At 40.8% G+C, this 21,955-nt stretch overlaps 2 protein-coding genes across 12 annotated transcripts in view; one reads left to right on the top strand and one right to left on the bottom strand.

Moving 5' to 3' along the window:
* Positions 1 to 1,638, top strand: part of BTBD10 (BTB domain containing 10) — a 29,194-nt gene extending 27,556 nt beyond the window's left edge. For all 8 annotated transcript variants that reach the window (XM_074918496.1, XM_074918493.1, XM_074918497.1 and 5 more), the window contains one exon: positions 521 to 1,638. In XM_074918496.1, the coding sequence (XP_074774597.1) occupies positions 521 to 831 (311 nt within the window). In that variant the 3' untranslated portion in view covers positions 832 to 1,638. The remainder of the gene's footprint in view (positions 1 to 520) is intronic.
* Positions 1,639 to 1,738: 100 nt separating this feature from the next.
* Positions 1,739 to 21,955, bottom strand: part of BMAL1 (basic helix-loop-helix ARNT like 1) — a 51,262-nt gene continuing 31,045 nt past the window's right edge. For 2 of the 4 annotated variants that reach the window (XM_074918486.1, XM_074918487.1), the window contains 13 exons: positions 21,243 to 21,400; positions 19,709 to 19,788; positions 18,617 to 18,709; positions 17,575 to 17,692; positions 15,236 to 15,385; positions 13,643 to 13,889; positions 9,832 to 9,938; positions 9,343 to 9,493; positions 8,667 to 8,755; positions 6,693 to 6,801; positions 4,848 to 4,941; positions 3,156 to 3,258; positions 1,739 to 2,632 (listed from right to left, as the gene is read on the bottom strand). In XM_074918486.1, coding sequence (XP_074774587.1) covers positions 2,472 to 2,632; positions 3,156 to 3,258; positions 4,848 to 4,941; positions 6,693 to 6,801; positions 8,667 to 8,755; positions 9,343 to 9,493; positions 9,832 to 9,938; positions 13,643 to 13,889; positions 15,236 to 15,385; positions 17,575 to 17,692; positions 18,617 to 18,709; positions 19,709 to 19,788; positions 21,243 to 21,400 — 1,660 coding nt within the window. In that variant the 3' untranslated portion in view covers positions 1,739 to 2,471. The remainder of the gene's footprint in view (positions 2,633 to 3,155; positions 3,259 to 4,847; positions 4,942 to 6,692; positions 6,802 to 8,666; positions 8,756 to 9,342; positions 9,494 to 9,831; positions 9,939 to 13,642; positions 13,890 to 15,235; positions 15,386 to 17,574; positions 17,693 to 18,616; positions 18,710 to 19,708; positions 19,789 to 21,242; positions 21,401 to 21,955) is intronic. The other 2 variants (XM_074918488.1, XM_074918490.1) reach the window with 1 other exon arrangement.

Below are 21,955 nucleotides of genomic sequence, written 5' to 3'. Positions count from 1 at the left end.
TAACTTTCCAGTAATGAAAATTACTGCTTAGGCAGGGGGAAGAGGTGACTTGTACGCAGCAGAACCAGAACTGATAATTGGTCTAAAAGGATTTATCTTCATCATTTAGGGGGAGCGGGGAGCTTGGGAGCTTAAACACAGATCAGAGCGACCCTGTGCTCGGCTGCTGAGCTCTCCTGTCCTGTCAGAGTGCTTTAGAACAGCCGGCTGCTTTTGGCTCGAGAAAGGAGCCACTAGCTTTGCCTGTGAAGTTTGGAAGAGTTACCTGGTGGCACTGCACTCATTATTGACAGCACTGTAGCCTCTTTCCTTACAATTGGGTTGGCAGTTGAACTGCTGACTGCGTTCTCTGTGCACAGAGATGGCAAAGAACACCACGATGGCATCTGTTTCCCTTCAGGATGTTGATGGTGACAACTGCTGCTCGTCACTACGCTTCCACATGCTGCCTTTTTGTAAAAGAAAACCCTCAACTAAACAGTGCGGGAAATGTTAACGTCTGCTGTGCTCTGTTTCTTAGGTTACCCTACGTACAAAGAGAAAGTGAAAAAGCGGCCGGGTGGAAGGCCAGAGGTGATTTACAACTACGTCCAACGGCCGTTTATCCGGATGTCGTGGGAGAAGGAGGAAGGGAAGAGTCGGCATGTCGACTTTCAGTGTGTGAAAAGCAAATCTATTACCAATTTAGCAGCAGCAGCAGCAGATATACCCCAGGACCAGCTTGTGGTAATGCATCCTACCCCCCAAGTAGATGAGCTGGATATTCTGCCTATTCACCCTCCACCTACTAACAGTGAGCTGGAGACTGAGGGACAGAACCCACCGCTCTGATCTAGACTCTTACTAAAACAAAAGCATGCTACTTTAAAGTGACTCTGTACTCAGCTCATACTGCACTGCAATTCCAGTGTTTTCCATTGTGTAACAGTGTTTAGGATATTGCAGTACGGACCTTTGGAAGACCAAAGGGAGTACCTGATTGTTTTTGGAAGAGTACAGATCAACCATCCCGGGGTTACAGTTACATACATGTATGTGTTTACCGGTAGGTTTGTGACATTGGTGATTTGTATGCTGGACTGTCCTCACTCTTAAGCCCATCAAAACCAATGGGATGCTGGTGGCAGGTGTACATCAGTATTGTTACACAGGGTTAGAATGCAGAATTGGGATTGATAGTAGCACTTTACATGGTTGATAAATGGAATTTGAAGCCATTTTTTATAAACGTATTGCACAATACTAACAAAGTGCTTCTATCAAAAGTATTAACTGTGCAGAGTAAAACTATTTATAGATTGACCCTTTTAAAGTTATTGTATATGGTTGAGCACAAAACTACTTACTCTTGGGTTTTTGGATTGAGGACATGATTCAATTACCCATGTAACATCTTGTTAAACTCAAAGTTCTTTAGTGAATTTTTTCACTTGTTTGCAGCGTGAGCCATGTTCAAGATTGTGAACAAGGGATAGGGGCTTTATCTTAAATTCTGCCTTACCTTAATCTGTTCACAAATATTTATTTAATACATTTTTTCATAAGTGTCATGAAATAGGAAAATGCAAATGGTTCATTCTTCATTTATTAATGATTGTAAACAAGTTTTTCATGCAAATAAAGTTTCCATTATTTTAATGGGTTTGCATTATCTGTGAATGAGATTATACAGATGAATCTTGAAAGTAGTTGCTTTTCCTTCTCAGGGAAGGATGGTTAATGCTTGTTTTTCACTTAATGTTTCCTAAAGAAATCTGGTAATGTCAGAGACTATTAGTTGTGTTTTTCTTAGTATAAACCTGAATCTGGGAGTAAGTAATAGCTTCTCTAGAAATTTACAGTAGTGACAAAATCTTGTCTTTAAGGCATTGTTTTTCCTTCCTTTTCCCCCCAAGGCTAAAGAAATGATAAATACCAACTGCTTCTAGCATGCACCTTCGGCAGGGTTTTATCAAATTTATTTATCAAAGTAAATGCTCCATCTTAGAACAAGGGAAACATTTATTTTAAAAATATTTAACTGTCTAATACATTACACTTTAACAATATTTATAGTAAAGGATTCTTACAAGAAAGAATAAACAGCTTTATGGTACAATTAGTATAAGAAATATCCACATGGGGACTGTTTTGCAGTGTAAAAACACACCATACATCTGAAATGGTCATTTGCATATAAAAGCTACCACTGATGCCAGTGAGTTGCACAGTGATTTAAAAAAAATTTCAAACAACAGAATCCAAAATATACAAGTATTGCAAGCTATACACAGCTAACCAAATCAACACAGAACACTGTAGCAGGTTATTCCACTTTGTCTGAAGTTACACATGGTAGGATGAGTTGCATTCTGATACAGCTTTTATGAAATTTGTACATAAAAGCTGCTCAGTCCAACAAGTTTCACAGACTGTAGAACTCCACCAGTAAATGCACTTTGATATTTGGATGTTGAAGCCAGGTGCATCATTTACAAGGGCCATGGCAAATCACTGAAGTCTACAGGGCCACCAAGACCTGCATCTGCTTCAAGAAGGCTCATGATCACTGCCATTGCTGCTTCGTCATTGCTAGGGCTGCTGGATCCTTGGTCGTTGTCAATCATGTCAATGCCTATATGAGAGTTCTCCCCTGTAAGCATACACGCAGGAAGGTAGCAGAAGTTCAGGTTTATTTTGTTTATTTGCTGAACTACTTTAGGAGTATTAATCTGTTTTGATAGCCAGGTTGCTGGTTTCAGGGATACCACCAGTACTGGGTGTCAGAGAGCAAAGGTTAGGTCACTCCTCAGAAGTGACCAGTATGCCTAATAAGGGCAACCTTACATGCCATACTTCACAAAAATAAGTCTAGATCAACATCTTGTCTTCAGTTTAAAAGCATTCACAAGAGGCAGGTGAGGAGTTGAGCTAATTCACACTGATTCAGCCAGAGAAGCAAAGCTTCCAGGTTTCATCCAAAAAAAAAATTAAAATATATAAAGCAAAATAGACTGCCAGGATACTCTTTAGGCAAACAGGGTGGTAGGTTATGGGCTTTGTGCCTCAGCTAGAGCCTGCAGGTGGTGAAAGCAAGTTACTGCTAAAAAACAACCATCTTGTTACAGTTGTCTGCACATGTTTATTGAAGCATGTTAGCATGTGACTTCACTTACCAAGAATAGAGGAGTTGTCAGAATAGGGGTAACCAGCGTTGTCTTGGATTTGCCCAGACAGTAACCCAGCTGAAGAAATGTCTGGAGTGCCACCATTCAGGACCTTGAAAGAAAAAGCAGAAGCCATAAACCAGCATATTGCATTAAGTCTTAAATAGTCCTATGGTGGGATTTTTAAAATAGGGAAGATGGGCTTCTGGGAAAAGAAAACACACACACAAAGGCTAGCTAATCACACTAGTTGTAAGTTAGGAGCTACTCCCTCTGTATTATGCCCATCAAGTAGCTGTCAGGTGGATAGTGTATCACCACCAGAAAGGAAGAGATCAGTACTACATGCTAAACTTCTGAAATTAACTTCCAAAAAGGTACTAGAAGAAGTCCTCAGAGGATTTCTGTGGGTTATTTTGTAAGTATTCCAGCTGCCAGTGATAGTAATTACAGCTAACTACAGAATGCTTTTGAACTGACAAATGCAGTAGATCTAAAGTACTGTCCACTATGAACCTTAATTTTCAGCGTATAATCCTCCCAGGCAGAGACAGACCCCTGAGCTCAGCATTGCTCCTGCAGCATAAGCCTAACCCTGTTTCAGTACCAGCAGCACAGCAGCACTGTGCACACCAGAAACAGAGGAACCTTCTTGGGGATTCTTAAATAGCAAGAGAATAGCTGAACAACTTGAACCGGAGTTTTGACCTGCTCAGCTGTGTGTACACTGGAAGGTAAGTACTTGTGAGCCCCCTTCTGAGGGCAGCAGCAGCTGGAACTTGGGTTGTTTCTAACTCGGGAGAAACACTGAGAGGGTGCCCTCTAGCAACACCCCACTCTCCGTATCTTCCTTCATTCCATTACAGTAGCCCCTACTATATGTAGGTGTTGAATTACCATAGGGCAGAAGGAGAAAGAGTAACTACTCCTAGAGTTGTAACTCACTTTGTTCCAACTTCAAGTTTTATTTCAAGAACAAAGACAGCTAGGAATAGACTGTCAGCTCTATGCTCCAGTATGAGCAATTCTTAGATATAGTCATCATCATTTCTGAGGAAAAAAAGTAAGTCTGAGGCAGTGTTTGAATACACAGAGTAAGGATTTGGGTAAGTGCTGCTCTTGCCTTGAATGTAACTACCATAAGCAGCCATTTACTAGTGACTTAAATGCAGCCAGTACGAGTGTTCGGGTGGTTCAGTGCTGGCAACGGTAGGTGAGTGCTACTCAAGCAATCTTAGAACAACACATGGTACATGCTACTGATTTTAAAATAAACTGTCAGGGTACAGTAGAGCATCTCATTGTCATTTTGTGCTACAGCTGTACAGTAGAACTGTGGCAATTCATTCAAGCACAGTCCGCACTCAAGCAACAGCACTTCCAGTGTTCACCAGTATGTGGTGGTAAAGAGTTTCTGGATAGGAGGAGAGCTGTTCCTTCCAGCTCTGTTAAACACTGGTAGCTTTTGAAATCCACCTGCCTCTTCAGATTTTCACTTTTTTTCCTTTTTTTATAAGAGGTACCGGTCTCTGCACTTTAGAGACTACTATAAAAGCGTTTCAGCCACCAGAATACTTTGACTTGCTGTCAGACTTTTAGCCAAGCAGCCAGGAGGAGTTCCTATCATGGGTAATTTTATAAGCGTGATCTCACGTTGCTTGCCACTGCTGCTACAAGACTGTTTGTAAAGCTTGTTCTTACCTTCTTGCCTCCTGGGGAGGATGTGTCTGGTGGCGGTGTGCTGGTAATGTTCAGTGGACTTGAACCACAGCTAGAAGGTGATGATCCTCTTATCCTAAAGTATGGGTAAAACAGGAAATTCATTTACCAGCAACTTCAGCATTCAGGTGCCAGATAGAGTTTCAACTGCTGACTTTAGTACCAGGTGACATAAGGTGTTATAAGCATGAACGTAGTTTTTGTCATTCCCTCACTCTTTCAGTGTTACTCAAATCAGCAGGAGCACTGTTTTTATTTGCAGCTGGATAAACACTTGTGTGTAAATTGTCCAGCTAGCTCCACCTGCAAGCTTTACCTCCTCCCTTTATTTGTTGCTGTACAGCCTTCAGAGACAGCCAGAAGGAAAAGGTCCTGGGTACTGAGGTAAACCTCATTTTTTGTATTTTACTTCAATTTAGACCAGCTAAGAACTGGAGCTACCTCAGTCACAGTAACCTAGACTCCTTAAGAGAGCCACTGCTACAGCAGTACACTGGACATTTGATAGAGTTAATACTTTTTTTAAACTGTCTGAAGCAGCATTTTCCACTGTAATTTTCCATAGCTTGATCAAATATCATTATTAATGAATAATGTATTAACCCTAGAACCAACAAATCTCTAGACTAAAGGGAGGAGGGGTAGTTAGAGAAGAGCAGTGGAAATGGGAATCTTATCCTTGGCAGAGTTCCCCTGGGAAAGCTGAACAGAAGGCAGCTTTGGAAAATAGTAACAGCTGCTGAAAAAGGACTGGAACTAACCCAGGGTCTCGAAATGAAATGAAAACACGGGGAGGTAAGCTGTACTACTACCCTCACTGAGCCTAATTAAGTGTTTTACAGCTACTAAAAGGGATGGTCAAGTTTCAGAGCATTGGTTCAGCCTCGGTGTGATGCTTTTTTATTTTCTCTCTTTCTTCCTATTCCTATAGACGGGAAAGAAGCCTTAGTTGGTAGGTCTGCCATTCCCTTGCTGTAAGCAGTCTCTGGCCTGCAGCAGAAACAAAACAGAAACAGACTGAACGTTTTCCTGAATTGCAGCTCAGTATTGTTAAATGACTGCCACTAAACTTCTGCTGGCTAAGACCACTTCTATGGGAAAGGGAATAATTCCTAAGAGGAAACTGATGAAGAACAGTGACTGTTAGCCAGCAGAAGTGAAGTGATACTCACTGAAAGTAGCTGCTCACACAGGGGAGAGACGAGATGGCTGTTCTGAGCAGCAGCTACATATTACCACAGCCCCTTCCTGAAGGGTGCTACAAGGCTTCTTGTTTAAACCAGAGATGTACATCTTGACTTTTAGACAGACGGCCCCTGGGAAAGCAGAGCTAGCTCAATCATTGTGTCCTTGTTCAAAGAGCTGTGGGAGAACTGCACAAGCTGATCTTACGTATCTAACAACTCTAAAAGCATCCAAGTGAAGTGGATCACACGTAAACAAACATTGCTTTTTTGGCATGTAGTCAACAGCTTTGGCATTTGGAGGTTGTGCCACTTATAACCCTTAAGTCACTGGAAAAATAATAGTCTGAAAACAAATTTGTTTCTCTTTAGCTGTTCTTTTCAACTACTGTTTCTAGTTAACAGATAATTATCACCATTACAAAAAGTTCCATTAGTCTTCTACAGTAGAGAGCTGGGAGGCTGTAACTTTTTTGTTCTTTCACAATGGACTCTGCCTCAGGTATTGTGAATAGGTAGCTGTAGCTGTCTACTTCTAAAAAACAACTGTATTATTCCATATTCAGCATGAAGAAAGACTTCCTTCATTTCCTCTTAAAGAACAATACTGGTTTTCCTCTAACTTCATGCCATTTTCTCTCACCTGTGAATCTCCATGATTTCTTCAGCGATCATCCTCCCTATTTTACCTGCCCCAGCTCTTGTTCCACCTGGAATTCCAGGCACAGTAGGATGGGTCCTTTTTGGGCCACCTGAAATGAGTAAATACCTTAAGGTCAGACAAAAGCTTGCAAACCTTTTCCAAAAAGCGTTTGTATATAGGCATGCTTTGGCAAGCCGCAGGACCTTCTCCAACTGTATTTATTTACAATTCCACCAACTGGTGAGGACCTTCAAAGGAATGGAGAGCTCTGACTTACACCGAGCTATGCTGTGTCTCAGCCATCCCTCGGCGCCAGCAGGGACACCACACAACCTGACTCTTACCAGCAGCTGGTAGTACCTCTCCTCCGGAGTTGTTAAACCTGCTTTATTCTGTGCCTGAATAGGCTCATCTCCAAACACGTCTGTTCTTTTCTTTGTGTGAAGAATGTGCCAGCACCTATTCCATTCAAGATGGGATAAGCCCAAGCCACATGATGAACATAAACCCCCTGTGGGTAACTGCAAGTATCTAAAAATGGAGGGAAAAGTCAGGTCTGACCAGTTAGAAGCTCACTGTTACTTTAATGTGATTTCACACTTGCACAACACTTGTGAGGTAGTGGGGAAGGAGCCCGATATACTCCAAGGCACAGCAAAGAAAAGATCACACTGAAAGGGCAAGAAGGCCCTTAACATTGCTTATCCATAACAGATAATTGCCGCCTTCTAGAAATTCATATTTAACAGTATCTGTGGCTCAGGCCCATCAGGAGGTGAGAAGATTCACCTAACAGGTCATCACATCCTTATCAGAGCCAGAACTACCTGACATTAAACTACGCTCAATTAACTTTCTTTTCTGGAGACAAGAACTGTCAGTATGAGGATATTATACACCTGGTTTCTTTCCAAAGGCTGTCTTGTGGCAACAATAAGCTTATCTTGTTATAGAACAAACTGCTCTATATTTTTTCCCATTCTCAGACGGCCCAGACACCATGTTACTGCCACTGCTATACCTTCAAAATTACCAACCCTCATGCCTACGTGGAAGCTGCTCTTCCTACCACGGTCAGCCATCCCACGCTTTGCCACTCTTCTTCCTCCGTACTGAACCTCATTTTTCCCAACAGAGATAGCTGAAAAGCCCAGCTTTGCTGAAGTCTTGCACTGTTCTGCCGAATGTATTGTGTACAACTTACGGAGTGGTTCAGACATGTGCAATATCCCTGCTCTGCACCTGTAATGGCACAGCTGATAAAAGCACTATCTAGTAAACAGGGTCTCTAAAACCAGCCGTCCCCAACTCTCTGGAAATAATCCCAGTATTATCACCATCTTTCTTTCCTCCTCTTTAATCCATGGCCTGTCCCCGCGTCCTTCTATTCTACCTCACTTCCACCCTGCTCCAGTGACACCAGGATTCAATCAAGCTCTGCTCTGCGTTATGCTGCACACCCCCCGTTATAAAAGATGGTCCCGTGATCTGCAGCATTCACAGCGAGCCCATCATCATTACCAGAGGTCAGTCGTCACAGTCTTACAAAAAGTCAAACCAAGGCCAGGTAACAATGGGCAATAAGCCAAATGGCCAAACTGTATTTATGATCCCTTCACCCTCTGCGGAGTCACCTGCCCTGACCACAGAACCTGAAGTCACTCTTGGACGACGTACAAACAGCACCATCCACGAAGGCAAACGCTCCTTCTGTGTCACTCCCCCAACCCTGTTTATACTTGTTTCTTTTGACTGACTTATTCACTTCTCTTGACCAGTTTATATCCAAAGGTGGTATTTAAGTTCAAGAGGGCAAGAACTGCATTAGCACTTTCCTGCCCTAAAACTGACTCTTTTTTGGTTGTTTTTGGATATTACAAAATTCTCAATGCAGAAGTGGGGCAAATTTGTGCATGCAGGATTAGATGGAAGAAGACATAACTGCCAACAGTCTCCTCACAGTACAGTAGTTACCTTCTCCAGCCTGAAGCACACTGTCCATGCTGTGTGGAGAAGCTGCAAGCTGTGGAAAGGCTGAATCTCCACTATCAAGTACGTTGGTGCTGTGGATTTCAAGAATCAGAAGAATCAGTGATAGAAAACCCTGCAAAACAGCCACTCTGCCAGTGTGTCAGAATGGAATGCTTCAGGGTTTAAGCAGTTTGTGAGTCACCATCACCTCAGCAAAAGCAGCACTGTGACTGACACCCAGGCTAGATAAACAACAGAAACAAACCACCATGTTCCAACTCAGTGTGCAATGCAGAACCTAAACAGCCTCCCTCACAAGAGAATTCCTCTACAGCAGTTACTCTGCTGCAATGTCTCTGCACCTCTACAGAACACTCAAGAAAAAAAAAAAAAAAAAAAAAAGGAAGTCCCTACTAAAGCAAAGTGCTTAAAGACTGGCACCACAGGTTTTTCCCAAAGAGAGAAAATAATGATTTTTCTGCAGGCTTTCATAAACAGATATTAACGACTGCAATTATTAAACTAATTCCCCTCTCCCCAGGTACCCAGTTCTGGGTGTTATCTGGCAAAGACACCTATTGTCATAGAGAAGATTTACACATATTTAGGTCAAATCTCATCTGAAAACAGGGCAAAGCAATCAGCATTTACATGCATCTGCTAAGTAAAAATTACTTACGAAACGACTGTATTTGTTGAGACAATGTATTCTACTTCTTTGGTCCAAGGGTTCATGAAACTGAACCAGCGACTCCGCAATGTAATAAAAGAGCCATCTTTTATTTTAAACTTGTAGCAGTTAGTTGTAATTTTTTCTCTTGTCTGCAAAACTGAAGACAGGCAGAAAGCAAGTAACCTTGTGTCAAACAGGCACCACGACTACATAAACAGAGCCCTTATCAGGGAGCACTCCGTTAGTTCCTCCCTTCACCCCTGAAGAAACATGCTCTTTCTGCAGTCAACCCCCCTCACCTAACCCGAGCCACAAGTACTGAAAATCCACAGAAAGCTGAAATAATCATGTCGTTTGGCACACACAGCACAATGTTCTTGACTAAGGCATTTGCAAACAGAGAGACAACCAAACCTTTTCAAGTTTGTTTGGTTTTCTTACTACACAATCGCTCCCAGTATTTTAAATAGATTACTGAATTATTAGTAACCGTACCTTGTCTATGACATTCTGCAAGATGTCCTATATCATCTTGATGAAAATATTCATAACATGAAGTACCTAGGAGTTCCTGGGGTAAGTATGCCAGAATGGCTGTTGCCCTTGGGGAAGGGAGGTAGAGGAAAAAAATAAGAGATAAAAATTCGTTTCAAGTTGAAGTATTAGTGACAGATTTCTAAAACTCAGGCTGAAGTTGTAAGGCTCAAGTAATGCAGAAAGGTATTTTCAGCTTAGAAGGTAAAAAAACTCATTAAGAATACTCCCTTTAATTCTCAGGTCATTAGAAAAATGTACCTAACACCAACAGCCCTCAGGTATTGTATCTGACCTATCAGCACTGGAGAGGATGTAAGACTTTCGCAATAGCTTTGGAGGTATATTGTAATGTTGAGAATTTAAACCTGAATAAAGTTGCCTTGTAGCAGCCACAAGATAACAGGAAGCTTTCTGCATAAATGCCACTGAAGAATAGACACCGAAGGTCTGAAGAACTGCCACGTTCCCTTGAGTGCCCACGGTGCTGCTGCTGCACAGAGGGCAAATCCTGGCATAATCAGTGTTTCAGGAGCATCTTTCTCTCCTCAAGTCACAAGTCTTAACAGCAGGACAAAAAAAATGGCCCACCAAACCCTGCACCCACACCCATTAAAAAGAAAGGTTAACAAATAGAAGTTTCCTCAATAAGCACCGAGACCTACTGTGTGTCTCTGTTTTAAATCTAACAGGAGTGTGAAGCAAATAAACCCACTTTTCATTTCATCAGAACCAGCCACAAAGTCAACTCATTTTCTTCCTCATCAGAAAACTTTAGAATGAAATAGACCTGCAATCTGTGACAGGGGAAGGATGTGGATTCTTGATCTGACTCTCAGGTAGCGTTCAGGGCACTGTTGGCAAGGATGGAGGCCATCTCAAGAAACCAGGAAAGAAAGACTTCGTGCATCAGCTTGTTAGCCCAAGCTTTAAACTAAGTTCAAGAGGAAAAGGCAAAGCAACGCTGCAGGTAGGTGACAATGAGCTATACAACAGCCTAATGCAAGCTGGAAGGATCATTCTTGACAGGGCCAACATGCTGAACACCCTGGAGATCTGCAGTTAGAGCAAGACGACAAGAATTACTTCTTGAGTTGTTAATGATTTAGAAGCTCTAACAACTTCCTCAGGATAACTCATCATACCAACATGAAAAATAAGAGTTGGAGGGTGGGGAGGTGGGGAAAAGGGGGGCAGAAGAGAACTGCCATCACCTCATACATGCGGGATGTGTACACTTGCCTCCAGCCCCCAGAAGATGGCATAAGACAGACTTTTGAGGGTATCTGGGGAGGGACAGTAGTTACTGCTACCACAGTGCACAGAACACAGCCACCACCGGGGGAAATCATCCTAAGCACAAACCCATCGTATTTAAAGGCAGGGCATTTTGGTGTTTTCCCCAGACACACTGAAACCAATCAGGTAGCTTACACCTGAAGTCCTCATTGACAAGGAGCTCTAAGACCTCAACCTTGGAGAAGGAAACATTACAAGTATTCATGAGAAAAATTTTCAAACTGGCTTTTGTCTGGTGAACCTCATCCCAGGACACTTAAACCACTGACAGCTCCAAGTCTGCGTTGATGAATTATCTCTGAGGGCCTGTGGAGAACCACAAAGCAGGAAAAATGAAGAATCTGTCTTTAAAAAGGAAGAGCAAGGAACCAAGTCAACCTTATTCCAGTATTCTTCCAAGAACTTCAGTAACCAAGCCTTTCAGCAACACCACAGTGGTGGGAAACCTGACATAGATGGTTAGAACCATCAGTAAGCAACTTGTCAAGCCTTTTACATTTACTTTCACAGCCAGATAAACAGGCTTTTTGGAAAGGAAAAGGTGTGCCAAACTGCAGCAAATGTCAAAAATCTTAGTGAATTCAGTATCTTAAGCAAGGAAGGAAATTGTTCTTGTCCTTCTTGAATTCCATCCTTTATTTACTTTTTTTTTCCTTAGCTTGCTTCTCAAGACTTAACAAGGCAGCTTTAAATTCTGAAGCTGTACTATGTCATCTGCATATATAATGATCATCATTTTACTCTCAAATTCACCATCCAGATTCACTGAAAGTACTCAAGTAGTGAGAGATGGGATGGTTCTCTTCAAAATGCTGTTCAGCGTTGCCTGCCATTTTGACAGCAAACTGTTAGGTAATCTAGAGCAGTTCTCCAAGGACCATGCAATCCATAAGAACACAAAGCCACAGTCACAGAGAGTTTAAGCAGTGTTTCTTTCCTGGATTCTCTTGGACGAGTGACAAAGGAACAGTGCAAGTCTGTATGAACAAAACAAAATCCCAACAGAGAAATAAATTCAGAGTTTTCAACTTTTACAGGTGCCTGAATATTCTTGAGTGGAAGAATGGATCATAGAATGCCAAGTTTAAGCCTACAGATGAGGCTTTCTTCTAAAAAAGATTCCCTTTCCAAGAGCCCTTTGAAGTAGTATATGCATTCCAGGGACTGTAAACAACAGCTGGAAAACAATTAAGTAAGAGCATATGTGCATAAATCCAACAGGTCAACATTTTCCGAGTTCTCTTATTTTAGAAATACTTTCAAATTAGCCAGAGGAATACGTCTGATCTTTTAAAAATAAAGCTTGTTCATTAACTGCCATACTTTGGCATGACAGAACAGCACACTTCCTGAGAATGGCTGCTGAAAGGCTGGTCTTTTAAAAAGCTTTCAATCAAATTAAAAACAAAGAACCCCAAACAGCACCACCAACACCTGCAAACCCCAAAACCCAACCACCCCGACCAGATGGTTAACATTAAAGAAAGAGATTCTCCTTACTGCACTTCTCAAGACTATCAGCTCTTTCCTCTCCATGGCCACTAAAAATCACCAGACACAGCCCTGAAAGAAACTCCGGCAGGCAGATTCTGTCCGAGTTCGGAGCTTGGGCTTTTCTACATTGTAAGCAACTGAGCCTGAGGCACCTGAAACGGCCTCATCTGGGCAGTGTCAATCTGTCCTGACAAGGAAGGAACCCAACCAGCCCTCTTCAACCAACGCAGCGTAACCCCACCATGAACGTCCTTCAACCACCTGTTTCCCCCTGACAGTGGCAATTATTCTGAAGGAAGACCCAGGTCATGTGTGTCTGCTACTTAAGAAAATTCAAGCAATTTCTTTTTCAAAACAATTAGGCTTTTAGATAATAGAATTTATGTTTGAAAGAAGATACCATACCACACTGGTACAAGTTCTCAAACCTTTTCCATAAAGTAAAACTTATGTATGGAAAGCTTTCTTATAAAGACAAAAGATCACACGCAGAAGTATTAATTCAGTGGAATGCGTCCAAGTGTAGTTAAATGAACGTATATCCTATTCAAAGCCTCATGCAGACTGTGCAATAATTTAACTATGTAGTGTTTGCAAAAGTTTTCAAACAACAGAGAGGTAGTAATTTCAACGTTCAGTTTCAAAATAGGACAGTGTATCCTGAGGATTACACATATACGTTTACTTAACAAAGAGGCAGAAGTGATCCCTGGATTATTCTATCTAGTTAACCACATTTTTGGAGTTTTTTGAGGTTGGGTTTGTTTGTTTTTATTTTAATCAGTAATACTGAATAAATACACAGTAAAAGCTTTGAGCTCAGTCTCAAAAACCAAAACAACTTGCAGACAGGATTTAGTAAAAAGCTGAAAAGAAGTCATATCTTTTTTCAGTAGTATTTACCCTGCTTTTAGTAAAGCTGTCAGTAAAGCAGTGTTGGACAGTGACTTACTGTGGAAGTTATTACAAGTATTCTTACCTCTGATCTACAAAAACAAATTTCCCATCTATTGCATGTCGAGAAACATATTCTGTAGGTTTCACCCTGATCTCACCGTTGACTGGCTGTGGTACTACGTGAGGATGCAGCCGTCCAATTGCAACAAGACAGCTTAAATTACAACCCTCGTTATCTGGTTCATTATCTTCATCTAGTCCCATTTTTGTTGGTGGCCAGCTTTTTAAATATCCTGTACTATGAATAGTGCAAAAGCTTTTGCGGTCTGCTGTAAAAAGAAAAACACAACAAAAACCAGAAAAGCAGTTAGGTCATGGCTATTGCTCTGGAGAACCTGATCTCAGTTCTGCTAATAATGCATCTCCTCTCTTATCCAGGAATTTCAGGATACTGTTCACTGAGGGATTTTCTCAGCACTCCTGCATCAGTGCAGCTCATCTGAGATATTTCAACAATTTATCTCTCCAAAACCACCGTCTGTACTGAAACACCACGAAGTTCAGACCATGGTTACTTCTGATAATCTTTTAAGTAGAAATGGCATCACATTTTATTATTTCAGCAAAGGATGCAAATAATCTAAAGGATTGTTTGAAGAAATTAGTATTTTAATAAATAAATAAAATGCCCTTTTCAGCTTAACAGGAGGCTCCTAAAGAACCCAGGAACAATTTGTTTGGCAGAATGTAGACTGTCTGGGGAGGATGGAGTCACAGTGAGGGGTAACACAGTCAGTATCCCAAAGGTGAACTCATTCCTCAGCACTGACCAGACCTTAAAACTGCAAGGAAGATGACTTTCATAGAGAGGCAGATTAAAAGGCTTATGCCTAACTGCACGAGCTGGTTTCCTCAGGGATGAGCACTAAAGCATAATCCAAGGTTGAAGCTGTGTCTGAACCCATCAGAAAGTAGTTGGGGCAGCTGTCACATCCAGAGACAAAACACTGAAATTGCCTTCTGTTCTACAATTGACACTCTCCAGTTCAACTAATACCAAATGCATTATCCAAAACACACAAAAGAGAACCTTTCAAATTTGGACTAAGTATATATTCCAACAGAATAATACCCTGCAGAGGAAAAACAGTATTGCCAACTTTGATGATGTTACGACCAAATACTTCTGGTGCAGAACTGCTGTGTTTCCAGTACTCAAATTGTAACAAAAACACAGATGAACTCAGAATAAACTCATTTATTAAGTTGGATATCCATCCAAATATCACTTGTCAAATATGGAGCGGAGAAACAAAATGGTAACAGCTTCCCTTTATTGGGGACGTTGGCCAGAAGGTCAAAACTGAATGTGATATGAACAATATCTGAAGAAATGCGATAACCACACGGGAACTGTCAGCACAAACTGCCTGCAAAAATTTCAAGAAAGCTGAGAGGAGAACTTGACTTTCTATGCTAAAGTAGCGTGTGAAAACTATGGGGGGGGAGTGGGGGAGGAAGTATGAAGGAACAGACCTAGACATAGTTCAGTATCTTAGTAAGAAACATTGACAGTGTTCAATAAATGTAAGAAACGTAACCACTGCAAATAAACATTTTTATAAAAAAGCACCTGACAGCTATTACATTTGGTAATAAAATGAGTGATTGTTACCTTTCTTCTTTGAACAGGTGGAAGGAAAATCCTTGTCTTCTACTTTCACTGAAGGTCTATTGCACTTCATCCTACAAAAGAAGGACCGTCTTGCTCCAGAACACAGTCGTGATGGCCCAGGCGTTATATCAGTTTTAACTGGGAGTCCAGCTGCAGCAAACAGAGGAAGTGAGGAAGCCTTCTTTGCCAGGTAAAAAGTTAACCACACAGATCTTACATCGTACAACCCAACCGCACAATGTTTCAACTTTGCTGGGACTTGCACAGAAGTCCTTTTACATCCTTCTTCAGAAGCTGCAGTCCTATTTTGGAGATTTTCATGCAAGTGAGTACGTGCAGGACTCGACTGAGCAAATCACCGTTAGAATTTCCAATTACACTTTCCAACGTGAAAACACTGACGCAAGCTTGAGAACACAGGGTTCTTCTAAAAGCAAAGATTAGTAAAAGATTGTACAAATCCACACAAGTTTTGCAATATATGTTGTGATTTCTTTGAACGCTAATCAGCTGATTAAAACTAGACAGATGATTTACTCCTAACCAGAGCAGTAACTCAGACACGGTCACTCAAGAGGCCCCTGACCCTTCAGACTGGGCAGCTTTGCTATCACAACACCCACCCAGAGAGCACATATGCACATGTAGAGCAGAAGAGGCCCGGGGCCATTCCAGGTCCATCTCAACTGGTGTGTTTCTAGACATCAGATTTTTTCATTGTTCTGACAGAAGGAAGGAAAACATAGCAGCGACCTACTCAGGGACTACAAATCTCCAAGACCTCCAGTTACGTAAGAAGCCTCTCTAGCCTCGCAGAAATAAATGCACATGAACACACCCTAACAGCAAGTCCTGACCTTTATCGCATTCTTGCGGGAGATTCTTAGATTCTTTTCTGTGGAAAGTAACTAGCAAGACACAGCACCAACACAGAGGTGAGCTCTGGGAGCCAGCAGCAGGCTGGCGGTACAGAGCGCGCTGCAGGGAGACGCCTGGCGTGCAGCATCGGGGCACACACCACACCTGCAGCTGGAGCTCCGAGAGCTGATGGAGGATTTCAGTCCCACTGCAGCTTTTCCACAGCTTGCTACCCACTTGAACCATTTCTCACGGGGATATGTATAAACGAACAGCTATAAACATGTACAAAAACTCCCAGGGCCCTGTAGGTTTTTCACATAAGGAGGAAAACAACGATGCCAAATGTTTTAGTGTAAGTGCCTCCCTTAAAATTAGAATCGAGTGAGGTCACCTCAAGGAGGTCAGACTCCTGCACCACATGCACTCTAAACTGCTGTTCAGCGGTGAGAGTACAAGCTGTGCCTGAGTCACTCATGCCAACATAAAAATAAATACATGCATACATACTAGTTCTTTAAGAATATGAGTTCTTGAAATCCTACCAATCAGTCTATCATAGCAGATGGGAAGACTGTAATTCATAGTATTTATTTTTGCCCTAACTTTGTCAAAGGCATACAAAAAAAGGAGCTAGCACTGGATACACACACTTGACAACCAGACAAAACCAGGAGCCAGAAAAACTTCAGTTGATCCAGCTGGAGCCTCTAGGCTCACTGCCCTGGAATGATCTCTCTCAGCTTTAGTTTCTGAAGTTGAGCTGGTGGCTTCTTTGAGATGAGATCCTAGAGACTTCTGCTCCTGACAAGCATGAGAGAGACTTAATGACCTGGAAATCTGCAGTTGTAAGATAACACCTTCTACTTAAGCAATGCAGACTCCTGTTATGAGAGTGAATTAAACACCCACTCACCTCAAAAAGCAGCAGAGATACAGAACTACTTTAAAATACCAGAGTGGAATAGAGCTAAGAGACAGAGTAGGAAATGATTCCAAGGACCAGGTTAAAAACCTTATAAAAGAAAGGTTAGGTCATCGACAGAAGTGGCAATAAGTAATAAATAAATGAAAAGAATCCTCTACCTTGACTGACAGCTAAGGATTACCACCATAATACTGAGTGTATTCTGACTGTGAGAATGACAGATTAGAACAAATGTTTCATATGTTTTAATGGGAAAAATTAAACCTTTGATGCCTGGAAAAAGAGAGAGGATCTCTCACAAGTGAAGCCAGTTAAACTATACTGCAGTGCATGCTAAACCTTCTGGCTTCTGCATCCAGGTATCTGTTCATACTTTCTTTTTTTGATTGTTTTTTTTTTTTTTTCCTTTCTTCCTGTCTTTAAGCTAAAACTTCCTTGGCATGACACACAATCCAAACAGCACCCCCACACACACACTTTTGACATTAGGCAAATACCCAGCAGCAGTGAATCTGGCTACACGGCACCGTTTTTCAAAGGTGATAAAACTTACTTTTTGCATCTATAAGCCTTTCTCGTGGCGCAGTGTCAGAAGAAGAGAGCTGCTCCTTCACTTTGGCAATGTCTTTAGGATGAAGGTAATCAAATAAGCTTTGACCAATCAAATCATTCTGTAGAGATTGAATATTCAGTCAAAAATTAAAATAATCGCTTAGTATATTTTCTCAATTTTAACCACCATTATAAACAATCCTTTTACATCTAGGTCTCACCAAGGAACATCAAACACCCAAGATCCTGGATTTAACAGCAGGTATGTTTCCTCTCTTATGACTACATTACACAGGAATTTATTTCACTATTTTTAGTAAGAGTTTTGCAGAAATAGCATGCTCAATCCACCACCACCAAATATTCTGGTTTCTCTTCAGTCTCATTTCATATGCTACATATCTGAGGGGAAAAAAGTCACAATTGCAAATGTTCTCTTTCAATATTTACATGATGAGCAGGTATTTAGTATATACTTAACTAAAGCCTGGCTGAGGAAAACTTCTGAAGCTAATGCAGTTTTAAAATTTGGTAAGGAGGGCACATGACAGAAAGAATGAAGAATATTATTTACACAATATATGGTGCAAGTTAAGCCTCGTGTTAAGCATATATCAAAAACCTGGCTTTGGTGTAATTGCTTCCCAGTTTCCATCAGTACATATGCTAGCAAAGCCAGAACAGACAGAAAGCAAGCTAAGTTGAAAAATTCACATGAGGCTATTGGAAGAACCTCAGACCGATTTTTTCAATATTTGCTTACACTCCCAATTAGATAACACTTTTGCAAGACTGAGGGCAAATCCCTGATCAGAATGCATCAATCAGCGAAATTAATTAGTTCATTTTCACCTCCTTAGTTTGAATGGAAACCAGAAACAATCTTCTCTAATGACATGGCAGAGAAAAGTTCTTTCTTTGCAACAAATCTCAGCTTTCAAGACAGACTATTCACATAAATACCCCTCCATATAAATGCATAATCATAAATAAAGCCTTCCCATCTTTTAAGGCCTAACATTACTTAAAATGGAAAAGAATACCTGACTGTAGTTGAGAATCTTGAAGACGGATTCTGAAACAAACAGTATCTTCCCTCTGTCACAGCCCACAACAAAAAGAAATCCATCTGCTGCCTAATTAGGAAGAAAGAGGAAAAAAAGTAAATTACTAAGTTGTACACCCTCATTGCATCATTATAACCTTTAAAAACACTTTGTATACAGTATAATTTCCACACTAGGAGAGCTTTCTTAACATTCTGAGATAACTGAGTCAACAGGCAAGATATGAAATTACAATAAAGGTTTTTTTTTGCATCTGCAAACATTTTGGGCATCATTCTGGGCATCATGCCCAGAATGTAAAATCACTTCTATGGGAAGAAAGAATCTATGTCTTGTCCAATAATATTATGATTATGTTTAATAATGCCTTCAAATCAAACTATTATTTTAACTGTATTTATTCCGTAGTTCCTCTTTTAGAAACCAAACATAACCTGGATATTTATTTTTGTGCCTGTAGGCAAGTAATTCCCATTTCAACAGTGCTGCTTATCAGTCACATACAAGCGTGCAGGATTAGGCCCTAATTTTATAGCTTTAGAGTGAAAATGCTGCAGAAATTAAATTCTGCGTATGCCGCATCTGGACACTGCGGTGCTTCACAAGCTACACAATTGTGTAAGCTACTAGAAGAGCTGAACTACTGACAAATGCTCTATGCTCTCCACTACTCCAAAAGTAGTATACAGCAAGCAGCCAGACACACTAAGTCATGTCACATCAGTGACCTCAAAAAAAGGTGTTCACTGTATCATTGTATGCTGAAAATCCTGCCAAGGCAGCCCACTGCAGAAAGTCTGCAAGAAAATAATTTATGCCATTTTGGTTCATTCCACGAAATAATTGAAGATTCTGACGGCTACCATCAAAATACCAGTTTCGTCAGAGAATCAAGAGACACTAGTCCTCATTAAAACCCACTGACTTCATGCAGTAGTCTTGCAGATTTCCTCATTATCTTCCATAATCAGAACATTTTTAAGCTGAGGCAGAAAAATACTGGCATTTTGTCTTGGGAGACTTATATTCACAGCCATTAATATCTCTTAATTAAAAGTTGAGACATACCCTGAGAATAAGATGTTTTAATTCATCATCTGATAGAAAAGCAGGCTTATAGTTTGCTTCTGTGTATGGGTTTGTAGCACCTAAAGAAAACAAACAAACAAACAAACAATCCCCATATCACAAACTTAACAATACACACTTAAAGGGGCAATTTTCCTTTGACTCCTTCTTATGCCGTTATTCATTGCAGGTGTCCCTTTAAAATGAAAGTTGTTTTTTGGTTTTACTATCCACGTGAGCTCTGTTGGCATTAACTTAAAAAAGGATTAAGCTTTTTTGCTAAAAAGCAAATACCGCACTTTGTAGTAATGCAAATTAAATGCCTTCTGAGATATAAAAGTGTTCCTTCATATATTTTTTAACCTGAATGCTGCCCTTGATTTATGGTCTAATCTCAGAAATGAAAAATAAGAGATTCAAGAATAAAAACCTTCAAACTATTTCTTCTCTCTAGAACGTAGTAAAAACATGACAAGGTCACGTAAACAGATTGTCACTTAGGAACTCACAAATCAGTTCCTCATTTCATGCCAAAGACAAAACATAGCGTTACAATGACATCATCTCACAACGCCAAAAGCCAAAAATCAGCAACAAGTGAAGCAGCTTTTTATCAAAGATTAATTCTTCTTATTCTATTCCCTTCATAAAGACAAAAGAGAGTCAAATTAGTAACCACTGAAGTGCTACGAAGGACTAACCTAATCAAATGACAGTGGCAGAAAAAAGCCTTTCAAAAACACTAGGATAAGTATGATTGGACACCAGGTCTTCTAGAAACTTGAACAGTGACTCTAAGTTAACTGCATCTATCTTTTCTCGAGGGTGTATTTCTGGACGGCTTAAGCTTTCACCATCATCACTGGTTGTACCCAAGCACTGATTCACTCTTACATGAAGCTTTAGGACATACAGACACTTGTAACAACCCCAACTCTTCCAAACCTACATACGTGCTTCCCTTCGGGGGCTTGTAACAGAAACTGGTTAGAAAGACTAAAAGTGAAGTTTCAAAGTACTCTCCATTCTTTCACACAGAGCTAAAGGTATGAACACAAAACCTCAGCAGTTCTGTAGGAATATTACTTACACCTCACATGTAACCTCTCTATCCAACAAGTTTTGCACGTTGCCTGGTTAAGATCAGTGCCCAGTGCTACACAAGATGGAACTGTGCACAGCCACTGAAGCCCTTTGTTCCCTCCCCACACGTGCCTCAGCTGCCTTGCCTTTGTTGAATCTAGCAATGATGATCAATCAGGTCTGATGATGAAAAATCCTTCTTTTCTGATCCACAAATTTCCTAGTTGGATCAGGATACTGGACCATGAACCAGTAAGCTATGAAGAAACACGCAGTATCAAATGCTAAATAAAGGGGAGAAGTCCTCCCAAAATGTATTAACTTACTCCTTTTGGGCAAAAGGGCAACAAAGGGAGTGAAAAAGTATGGCTTTGGGGAAATTCCATTTTGCCATCCTCCTCCAGTCCTGTCCTGCCCCGTCCCTCTCCCCCTCTACCCCCAATCAACTTACCACGTAATGTCTTCATATGCTGGACAGCCATCCTCAGCACAGTCAGTTTATCCAGCTTCCGAGACATGGCGTTGCACGTTGGTACCAAAGATGCCAGTTCATCTATGAAACTGTTCATTTTGTCTCTACGCCTTTTTTCAATTTGACTATGCGCCTCCCTAAACAAGTAAAGTGGTGAGAAAAAAAGAAAAAATATGAGAAATAAGTAATATTTAAAAAAAAATCCCAAATACAGTATAAAAAACCCACAGAAAATAACCTTCTCCTGGTAATTGTTACCTTCCTATTCTCATGAAAAGGACATGCACAAATAGAATTCTTCAGACATTTTATGTTCATTATCTGGGTAATATAAGCAATAGGAAAGGCTACAGCATGTGGTCCTAATTTACCAGAAAACACATATAATGTTGGCCATACAGTGCACTGAATCCTCAGTTCTGAAACAATCCACTAAACCGTACAAAATTATCTAAGTATTTCTACTGTACATCATTTCTTGGCATGTACACTGAAAGATAACTAGAATCACAAAGGTCACAGATAAGCAAATTCCACTGGACATGAATACTGAATAAAGCATTCAGTTAAGAATTTGTAATCAATACACTATATGAACGTACTAAGTATTTACAACTACCTTTTACTGTGGCAAATGTCTTCCACTCATCCTTACAGCTCCCCACCTGAAGTATCTGAGATACCTCTGAACT

The sequence above is a fragment of the Athene noctua genome, chromosome 14, assembly GCF_965140245.1.
Source record: "Athene noctua chromosome 14, bAthNoc1.hap1.1, whole genome shotgun sequence".
Classification (NCBI taxonomy): domain Eukaryota; kingdom Metazoa; phylum Chordata; class Aves; order Strigiformes; family Strigidae; genus Athene; species Athene noctua.
Note: the sequence above shows the minus strand (reverse complement) of the source record. Positions and strands in the feature narration are given on the sequence as shown.